At 38.8% G+C, this 11,486-nt stretch overlaps 1 protein-coding gene across 1 annotated transcript; it reads left to right on the top strand.

The window, feature by feature from the left end:
* Window positions 1-155: 155 nt before the first annotated feature.
* LOC101737399 (uncharacterized) lies at window positions 156-5,380 on the top strand. The gene is made up of 3 exons (XM_062669649.1): window positions 156-440; window positions 1,346-1,537; window positions 2,261-5,380. Exon 3 carries the CDS (start codon window positions 2,868-2,870, stop codon window positions 4,467-4,469), a length of 1,602 nt encoding a protein of 533 aa, XP_062525633.1. The 5' UTR covers window positions 156-440; window positions 1,346-1,537; window positions 2,261-2,867; the 3' UTR covers window positions 4,470-5,380.
* The last annotated feature ends 6,106 nt before the right edge of the window (window positions 5,381-11,486 follow it).

Genomic DNA, 11,486 nt, shown 5'->3' with positions numbered 1-11,486 from the left:
TAGAAGAGTGCACAATGCTTATATTTTTTTTAAATAATGCATAAAAGATACTTTAAATCAATAAAGAAAACATTACACACCCTACCATGTATTTGACACAGAACATACATAAAAATATACTCTTTGTTTACTGTCAATTGGGAAACTTTTATTATTGTTTAGTCTGTGGTCGAATTGAAAATAGATAAGTAGATAGTCTTTAATATTATTGATCTATAGTGCAGTTTTGGCGAATACTGTGATTATATTATCGAAATATAATAGTGTTTGGCAATAGAACCATAATAGTGTTTAAACTTATAATTTCAATTAATTATAGTCGAATCTCGACTACTGCGGGGCCACTAGTTATATTCAAAGCACGTACGATAACATGGCGTCTATCATTCCCATTCGTCCAATATCAGTCAATGCTCAGGCGTCGTTCTGACGTCACTTTAGTTCGGAACTTTTTTTTTTTTTTTTTTTTTTTTATGATTGAAAGTTTACTGGTGGCCCGAAGGCCTTTCCAGTTTCACCAGGACAGGTGGGCGAGCAAAGGCTCAGCCAAGAGGGGTGGGATTTGCTAACAACTGCCCGAGCGCCTCCGAAGGAGACCTAACAACTCAAGAGCAATTGTTTCGCGAATGAATCTACTACCGGATCGGAATCGCGACCCGCTGAGAAGATCCGGCGAGAAACTCAGCGGGCTGATGCATGGGTTAGGTTGCACGTCGACCTCTTTGTCGAGTTCGACGAGTACGGTTACCGGGGTCCCTAAGCCTGCCCCTAGTATTAGAGCTGAAGGCATCTAATGCAAAGGTTATTGGATCTGATGGATCCGTAAGGACGTGTCTAGGGCGTCGACGGTGACTGGCTCCTGCATGATCAGGATTCGGGGAGTAGTCAGCGGCGGCAACGATAAGGCGATTATCATGACGCATAGCCTTATCGAAGTATCGTTCCGACGCTGACTTCATGTATTTCCGAATTGATTCGAGGCCCAGGTCGTCGTGTAGGTCAACGTTCCTCACGAACCACGGAGCCCCGACAGCTAACCTGCAAAAGCGGGATTGTAGGGATTGGAGGGTGTCTATGTGTGTGCGGGCCGCGTGAGCGAACACCACACTCGCGTAAGTCATGACGGGCCTTATGCAAGTTTTGTAAAGTGTCACCTTGTTCCGAAGGGACATTTTACTCCGCTTACAGATCATGGGGTAGAGTCTACCGAGAATAAACGCGGCACGGTCACGGACTGATTTTATATGCGGGCGGAATGTCATCGATGCATCCAGGGTAACGCCCAGGTACTTGACCTTCCTGGCCCAGGGTATGGGTTGTCTAAAGAGAGTAATCGGGGGTGTAGTTCGGAACTGCAACGCCAGACAGTGTTATGTTATTCAGGATTTAGATTTTGGCTCGTACACACTGTTGTTTGAGGAGAATAAAAAATCGAAGCTAATTTATTTTAATTGTGGCATTGTGGTGTTGTACCATAATATATAGTATAACAGTAAAAGTACTTATACTAATTCTGCTGTTTTTATCGGAATTTCAAGTAAGTTAATTCCTAAGTATTCTTAACATTCTTTGTTGTGTTCAAACATGGCGGTGACGATGTTTCGAATAAAGATAAGTTTTTTGGCGTGACTTCTAATGAATTATCTTAAGGTTGCACTAAATAACATTTAACTGTTTAACTACAACGACTATTTACTAACAGCTCGGTACATTATCAATAAAAAAATATTATCTACGACCATTAAAAGTAATACTATACTACATATTTGCATTTCGTCAGTATCAACGCGACGTATCAGATGTATATGTAGACTCATTGAATATATTACATCTTTTAATAAAAAAAACATACGAAGAACATACTAGATATACCATTACATCTCATGTCGTATTCTTGTCATTTCTTTTCATTTACAATTTAATTCATTATTGCATTGCATTTTATTTAGTACTTATCTAGTCCATCACACTGCATGATTTTATTTTTACTCTGAACTCGAAATCCAGGTGGAGTGTGGCACCGCAATTCACATACGCCGAATCTTGTACTTTCCGAGTTCTACTCAGAGAAGATCGGTTGCTTGGTTGGAGCAACGAGGTTGCTTGTAAAGGTTTGATTCCCGCAATACCACCCGTGCAGGGAATATGCAGCGCATTAACCTCCGAGCCCAAAAAAATATTGCCCATGCCATCAGAAACATTTGAGTTCGTACAAACATGTCAAATGGGCAGATGTAACTTGGAATTTTTATGTTTTCAGATAATCTCAACCCAACCGGGATGTCTTTGAAGAATAGGTTAATTGCAAGTCTACAAAAACTAAAGGAATACGATTACACTGACGTAGACAAGGCAAGAGCTAGTGACGCGAAGGCCGAGAATGCCCTCAACTTAATATACCAGACCGCTTTAAAGAAAACAACTTTTACAACAGAAGAGAAGAAAATTGTAGGTTCTCTTTTATTTGATGCCATCACACCGATACAAAGCAACATAGAAGGAACGGCCTGCGAATACAGAACTAGATTAGATACCTCTGTGCTTATGAAAAGATCTGCAATACAATTCTTGATTGACGAATACGGGAAGTTTCCAGTTGAGAATTCTATCTTGGCTACAAAGTTAGAGGAAGCCGGCATAGCAGAGAGCGTTGAAATACTCAATGAAATTATAAATAGGTACTGTGATATGAGCGATTCTGACGAGGGCTCCAGTGACAGAGAATCGGCGGGATCCCAAGAAGTACCAAGGTCGCACATTTGGTGGACTGCGTGATAAATCAGCTCGCAACTATACAGGCAAAGTTGACGTATCAATTACCTTGCTAACGACATTATTCATAAAGCGTTAAATCGATATAATACAAAATGAATTTCATATCGAACGTACTGGATTCGATTCCGGTTGTAGGCCACGTAAAAGGAATTGTTCATTATGCCGTTGGAGATACAGAAGGAGGCAACAATTCTATGTATCAATCTACAAGGACATCGGCGGTCCTAGCAGGAGGAGCAGTTGGATGCCTCGCAGGACCGGCAGGAGCTGCATTGGGAGGCGTATACGGAGGCATGATTACAGACGGCTTGGTTTCTGCGGCTAAGAACGAGCCTGTAGGTATTTTTGAGTCAAGTGCAAATATAGGTAGAGACATTGCTTCAGGCAAAAATCCAATGGCTTCTGTGGGTTCCGTAAGTTTCAAAATCGCCATGGACGGTATAGGTGGCTTTGGCATGGGAGGAGTTTCTAGCGTTGCCAGTAAAGTCCCGGCGAAGGCCGTCGCAAAAACCATAGAAGGCACTGTAAAAAAAGCTGCTGCAACTATTGGGGAGGAGATGATTGAGAAGTCAGTGCAATTAACTGCAGAAGAAATGACAAAAATTGTGGCAAAGAAAGTGTCAGAAAAAGCCGTGAAAAAAGCTGTCGAAACTGCAGCAATACAAACACAAATGCTTCTGGTGTCTGCTCACGTCGGAGTAAATGCTAGTGAAAAAACCAAAGCTGAAATGCGTGCTGAAGAAGAACGTAAACAACAGAAACAAAAAGAAGAAGAAAAAAAGGCGCGTGAAAATCGCGATAAAAAAAATACTGGATCGTGGCAACCGCCACGCGAGAACAGAAACAATAAAGAGTCCAATGTTGATAATGAAGAGTCCGACGAGGAGGTATTTGAAAAGTTCATGAAATTACTTAAACAGCTCTTGAAGCTTCTCTACGGCAATAACAGCGAACCGTTCACAAGAATTTTCGAGAATTTATCACCAGGCCAAATAGCGTATTTGGTGAAAATAATCAGAAACCTTAACTCAACTGGAATTTTACAGATAGTGTTAGATTTTACATTAAAACTGTTTAAATTGTACTTTTCTAAAGATATCTCATTCACAAATATCCTGAGTATGTTAGAATTCGTCGCAACTTACATTGAAGACCAGTTGTATTTTATGACCAAAACCAAAGGTAAGCCGACTCGTCAATCAGATGCCGACCGAAATGAGCGTCGAAGGAACGCCATCAAAGAACTTCAAAACAAAACGGATATAATTCAGAAAATTGCTGATCTATTCAGACATTTACAAGCGGAAATCATAGCTGAAACGAGCGCGCCTAATATAATTTCCCCCTATTTTCGTGATATATTCTCAGCTGTGTATCATTATTACAAACACAGACGCGTGCCCGTGCCAGGCCATGAGAAGCTGACAGTCAAACAATATTTCGACTTGATAAGGATGGTAATTATAAAAATGAAAGAATCACCGGAATACAAAAAAATGCAGAGGGCCAGAAATGGAGCGACCCTCACTTGTGAAATGTACGTTGTCTTGTTCGGTAGGATGTTCAGAATCATTATTACTGTTCGAGATGGTAAAATTGTATTGAGTACCGCCTATGTAGTCAAGCGTATGAACTTTAATGCCAAAGAAGGCATTCTTTACATAAAATTCGATGATGGAGATGTACAGCAGTAATAACCTCAAACTTCATTTTAAAATAAAATAAAATAAAAAACGAAAAAAATATTGCTGAAGCAGTTTTATAAAAAAAAAAAAACATATTATTATACTTAATGTTGCTTGATTCATTTAAAGTTGTCAAAAGCATTTATTTTTAAGTTGCGTTTATTTACCTTGGTATATTTGAGTCGTCTATTATCAAAGGTGGCAATCTGTGCATTTGGACAAAAATTTTTTATTGATATGTCAATACAGATTGATTTGAATATAATCGTCTCCTTCAAAGAATACGGTTCAAAACCTGCATTAAATAAAGGTTAATAGTTAACCTGTTATTTATCTAAGATGTCGTTCCGAAGAGTTTTGTGACTGCCAATGGAATACAAAGTCAATAATTCGTTTTTCTGATTTACCAATCATTGTCCAAAAGTCAGATTGCCGGCTTTGATAATAGTCGACTCATTTATACGCAGGTATAGTATAGTAGGTTTATAGGTACATGTAGCTGGGTATATAGATAATAATATGTTTAAGTAAGTTTGTATGTAACGAAATCTATCACGTTATTTTTGCCGACTTGAAAACGTCCGATTAACCTGAAAAGACCGACTCGATCGAATTCTTCGATTACGACGAAGAGCGAATTATTCCATGGACACAGCCCACTGAGTTTCTCGCCGGGTCTTCTCAGTGGGTCGCGATTCCGATCCGGTGGTAGATTCTGCAAAACACTGCTCTTGCTAGGGCTAGTGTTAGAAATTTCCCTGAGCTTGAGCCCAGACTACCAGCGAATAGGTAGAGAATAAAAACAACAGGAATACAAAAAATATTAAATTCATTGTTAGTTCGGTTTGCTATTTAAACGTGTTTCTTTTTACTTTATTAAAATTGCTAAATAAAGCCATGTCCACTTATTAATCTCCAGATTGTTGTCTTTCATTTATTCATTGAGCGATTGATGATATGTGATTTATTATATAGTCGTCGTGGCCTAAAGGATAAGACGTCCGGTGCATTCGTGTTGAAGCGATGCACCGGTGTTCGAATCCCGCAGGCGGGTACCAATTTTTCTAATGAAATATGTACTCAACAAATGTTCACGATTGACTTCCACGGTGAAGGAATAACATCGTGTAATAAAAATCAAACCCGCAAAATTATAATTTGCGTAATTAGTGGTGGTAGGACCTCTTTTGAGTCTGCACGGGTAGGTCCCACCACCCTGCCTATTTCTGTCGTGAAGCAGTAATGCGTTTCTGTTTGAAGGGTGGGGCAGCCGTTGTAACTATACTGACTTTATAACTCATATCACAAGGTGGGTGGCGGTATTTACGTTGTAGATGTCTATGGGCTCCGGTAACCACTTAACACCAGGTGGGCTGGGAGCTCGTCCACTCATCCAAGCAATAAAAAATCGGTTGTCTGTAAAGTCGGTTATGACGATAGTTGAACGTGACAACGTCATAAGAATTTTTATTTTTTATTTTTATTGCTTAGATGTATGGGTATCATGAGGTAACGCCGCATGAGTCATGTTTTTCGTGCGTGCAGCCGACTCCATCGAATTATAAGACGTTGTCACGTCAAAAAAAATACAGGTCTAGGCTCCGAATATGATTTTGTCCCATTCGGTGTCAAGATATATAAGGCTTTTTAAGGAAATAGCAAAAAGGTTAGTCGACATCAAAGGAGACCAAAGAGCTAGCAGCTACCTCGGACAAAGAATTAGTCTAGCTATACAAAGGGGGAATGATGGCAGTATCTTCGGAACCTTGCCTAAAAGGACTCCTTTTAATAATATGTTTTAGTTATTTTATTATATTATTATATTTTTTAAGGTTTTTCTTTTTTATTTTATATACATAAAGAAAATATTAAATGATTTGGTAACAAACAAAAAAAGTTTTATTTGTGATTTTTTATTATTATGGCGAAACGATAAAGGTTACTGGTGGGAGGACATCTTGTGAGTCCGCACGGGTACTACCGCCCTATCTATTTCTGTCGCGAAGCAGTAATGTTTTGGTTTGAAGGGCGGGACAGCCGTTGTACTGTTAAAAGTGAGATCTTAGAACTCATGTCGCAATGTGAGTGTTTTTTATTTTTTTTCCCCGCCTATTCGCTAGTATTCTAGGGCGCTATTTCAGCTACACCTGGACTGGTAGGTGAACTCACGAACTCAACTTGAGATAATTTGCTAGGACTGGCCCTAGTAAGAGCAGAGCTTCGCTGAATCTGCCACCGGATTGGAAACGCGACCCACTGAGAAGATCCGGCGAGAAACTCAGTGGGCTGTGTCTGTGGGTCAGTTTTACTCGCCGAAGCTTTCGTAGCAAGCGACGGGTTCGACTAGAACGATGACCGGTGCTTGAAGTACCTGAAAGCACCGTTAGTGGATCGGGAGGATCCGAAATGACGTGTGTCGTAACACTCATGCCTAATCCCAATGCAGCATGATAGGAGGACATGCAGCGCCGACCACACCTAATGTGGGATAAGGACAAGACGAACGCATATCTTATCTTTCATATCGCTAAACACGATTGTTTGTCGGCGAAACTGTAGCCCACACCGCATGGTTACAGTACGGCTTACTGGTAAATACTGTTTGCTGATATCAGTATTATAATACTCAGATACCGCCACTGTCGGTCGATTCCCCAGTCAATCTCCAATAGTCTCATTTACGATTCCTATCTACGACGGGTATTATTCTAAACCAAGGTACATTTTGTCAACGACCTTGATAACCGATTAATGATATTATCCTACTAATACGAGTATTATACAAAATACTTTGTTTTCTAAAGCCAGTTAAAATAGTACAATGATTGGAATCTCCTTTTAAGCGTGCAAGCCTGTACTAGGGAAATGTGATAGTTTGTAAGAATGTATGGATGTATTTTTGTTACTCTTTCACGTAAAAAATACTGAATGGATTTCGATAAAACTTTACAATGATATAGCTTACACATCAGAATAACACATAGGCTATAATTTATAAAGAAATGGTGTGAATTATCCAAATTATAACGATAAGTGTCAAATAAGTAGCAAATAAAATCTACCATCTGCAATCTATTCTACCGTGCGCTGCAAAACCGTTGGAGTTAGAAGTATATATTGTATTATGGAAATGTTTATCTTAAATAGTTCTACAAAAAAGCCCGAAACAGCATATATCTCTCTTTTATGTGTAAGCCATTATCGCCAAAATAGTGAACCAAAAATGCTATAAAAAATGATAATTTATAAACGTACATTTAGTAGTCATAAATTGATCCTTATATGGAAATAAATACGTTTATTGCATCTGGTAAATAAAGCATATAAACTTTGTTTTTTTTTCATTACATCATTTGCAATAATAAAAATAAATACAAACTATGAATGTAATCTAAATGATAAAAATTATCTACTACTATATTGATTTTTTTTCCAATAGCAGACGTCCATTTGATGATATGTACTAGTTTTTTTTTATTGCTTAGATGAGTGGACGAGCTCACAGCCCACCTGGCGTTAAGTGGTTACTGGAGACCATAGACATCTACGACGTAAATGCACCACCCACCTTGAGATATAAGTTCTAAGGTCTCAAGTATAGTTACAACGACTGCCCCATCCTTCAAACCGAAACGCATAACTGCTTCACGGCAGAAATAGGCAGGGTGGTGGTACCTACTCGCGCGGACTCACAAGAGGTCCTACCACCAGTAAACTCGAAGAACAAAGAGGAATAAAAAAGGAATTGCAGATGTGCTTGCGAAGATGGATGGGCAATATTTTGCGAAGTCTCCAAGAAAATCGCAGAATGGTTATCACCGAATAGTGCCCTACAGACGGTAAAAGGAGTAGAAAAAGCAAGGCGTGAGATGGGAGAATCATCAGAGAAATCAACTGGAGGAGGGTTGCTAGACAACCAAGGAAGATATTATAGGAGGTCTAAGCCAAGAGACACACTGAACTGAGAGACATTATTTAAAAACATCCAAAAATTAAATCAACGATCCTAAAAGTCCAGAATAAAGCGCTCATTGATTGATTGATTGACCAAAACTCGTGGGTGCAAACTCGCCTTTAAGCATCATTAAACTTAAACTTAAAAAGATTAAATTTAAATAATAAAGACTTGAGAATTGTGGATTTGATTTGCTGTCACCTCGACTCAAGCCAACCTGTTTTGTTCGTATTGTCTTTTTGAACGAATGGAAATGGGTCCATTGCTATGATCTGTAGGGTAGACAGTAACATACGCCTACGCTACAGAATTCAATTTGAATTGACTGTAGCAGTACGCGAAGAGCGAAGTTGTGTTCATTTAGTGCTCGTAACGAAGTTAGTGTTTGCCGGTACCCACTGCAGGATAGCCGTCGGAGCACCATGGTTCCTGAAGAACGTGGATCTCCACGATATCCTGGAGCTCGACTCTGTCAGTAAGTATCTACAGTCGGCATCATTGCGCCATTTCGAGAAGGCGGCACGACATGAGAACCTTCTTGTCGTGGCCGTTGGAAACTACATACCCGATCCTGTAGACCGAATGGTAAACAGTCGACGTCGCCCAAAACGCGTCATTACGGATCCTCCCGATCCATTAACGGTGCTTTTAGGCACCACAAGCACCGATCACCGTCCTCGTCGAACCCGTCGCTTGCGACGAAGGGCTCGACGAACGAATTAACCCATAGACACAGCCCACTGAGTTTCTCGCTGGATATTCTCAGTGGGTCGCGTTTCCGATCCGGTGGTAGATTCTGCGAAGCACTACTCTTGCTAGGGTCAGTGCTAGCAACACTCCGGTTTGAGCCTCGTGAGCTCACCTACACACGTTAGGGTGAAGCTGAAATAGCCTCTCAAGGCTATCAGCATAGGTAAGGGAAAAAAAACCGGTACCTATCTCAAGGCAATTGGATTCATTCAACAAAATGGCCGTGTCAATTGTGTTGCTAAAAGCGATATGTCATCGCACCAAATTGGAATTCGTTGTTTCTCGGTAGAAATGAACAAGATCGTGTCACGCACAATGAAGTAGGAAACCTATGGAAATGAAACGTCAACTAAAATTTCGTGCCACTGTGACGTCATCTGGCCACAAAACATGGCGGCTTTAGTGCTGTACAAAAGATTTCAATGTTATCAGGTTTTATCGATAAACGTTCTTGGCTCATTTTATTTTAAATATTGTTGAGTATTATTTATTTGTAGAATTTATACTTTAATGGGAAGTAAGTAGGTATATTGTTATGTGCAAATATGATATGATTTAGATGGGTGAAATCTAAGACAAGTTCGTCCTTCGAATTTGCCAAGTAAACGATATGATGATTTTTAAAAGTTGCTACACTGATTTTATAAAGTTGTCGTTTGTCGCAAAACATAAAGATATGGCGTAGTTCAAAGCCATCAGCCCATTTCTAGCATGCTAAATGTTATCGTATTTTGAGTACGTGTTTTTCTTAGACTATAACAATCTATTTTAATTGTTTTGCTGACTCTAAAGTCCGTAACATACTACCGCAGCGCACCCCAAGGAAGGTGCGCCGCACCATTTGAATCACTTTCGCTTGAGAGTGATTCAAATTTTAAACTTATCAAGGGACCGCGTGAAAAAAAAAACACCTACAGAACATTTATTCATTAATTACAAACGTCATTCCTTGTGACTTCCTCTCTAAAATCACTTAATTATTAAATATTTAACAAATTTACAATAGTGTTTTACTCACTGCGGAATAAAACTATTTTATTTAAATAGTTCCGAAGAGATTTTGTCGGTAGCCTTTTTCCCGAAATATCTAAACAGAATGTCTAAATATGTTTTGATGACATATTTTAAAGTGGTATTTATGATTAGTGTCATGATCAATAGATTCCGACCGAAAAATGGATTTTTCGGATGAGGGCTCCATAATGAATTTAAATACATATAGATAATAGTTTTAGGGCATCGACTTTCTTGAGATCCTATAAAATACGTTTTAATTATTATTTTTGTATGTTTTAAGCATGATAAATTATGAAATTTTATATAATCAATCATATTAAATCGATATCAAAGTCAATAAATAATGTACAACCCAAAACAGACGGCCGAACTGACGTGACAATGACATTTGGCGCGCTAAACATGGCGGATTTTCGGCCTCATTAGACGGAGACGGAGATATTTACGTATATTCATGTTTCATTTTATGTACGCACTGAAATACTGTTATATTGTTTTCCTGCGAGTTAAAGTGCTGAGTAAGAACGAGATAGATATATGTTTATGTATGTGCCTTCAAAATGGGTGCTATTTATATAAGCGATTGTACGTATAGAACAATATGTCGTGTCCCTACTATATAGGTCTATGTAGGAAACCTATGGAAATGAAACGTCAACCAAAATTTCGTGCCACTGTGACGACATCTGGCCACAAAACATGGCGGCTTTAGTGCTGTACAAAAGATTTCAATGTTATCAGGTTTTATCGATAAACGTTCTTGGCTCATTTTATTTTAAATATTGTTGAGTATTATTTATTTGTAGAATTTATACTTTAATGGGAAGTAAGTAGGTATATTGTTATGTGCAAATATGATATGATTTAGATGGGTGAAATCTAAGACAAGTTCGTCCTTCGAATTTGCCAAGTAAACGATATGATGATTTTTAAAAGTTGCTACACTGATTTTATAAAGTTGTCGTTTGTCGCAAAACATAAAGATATGGCGTAGTTCAAAGCCATCAGCCCATTTCTAGCATGCTAAATGTTATCGTATTTTGAGTACGTGTTTTTCTTAGACTATAACAATCTATTTTAATTGTTTTGCTGACTCTAAAGTCCGTAACATACTACCGCAGCGCACCCCAAGGAAGGTGCGCCGCACCATTTGAATCACTTTCGCTTGAGAGTGATTCAAATTTTAAACTTATCAAGGGACCGCGTGAAAAAAAAACACCTACAGAACATTTATTCATTAATTACAAACGTCATTCCTTGTGACTTTCTCTCTAAAATCACTTAATTATTAAATATTTAACAAA

This window comes from Bombyx mori, chromosome 8 (genome assembly GCF_030269925.1).
Source record: "Bombyx mori chromosome 8, ASM3026992v2".
Classification (NCBI taxonomy): Eukaryota; Metazoa; Arthropoda; class Insecta; order Lepidoptera; family Bombycidae; genus Bombyx; species Bombyx mori.
The sequence above is the reverse complement of the archived record's forward strand: the minus strand, read 5'-3'. Positions and strand labels throughout refer to the sequence as shown.

What these genes read in the sequence shown, in the direction of transcription:
- LOC101737399 (XM_062669649.1), top strand. Translation starts at nt 2,868, where the DNA reads ATGAATTTCATATCGAACGTACTGGATTCGATTCCGGTTGTAGGCCAC.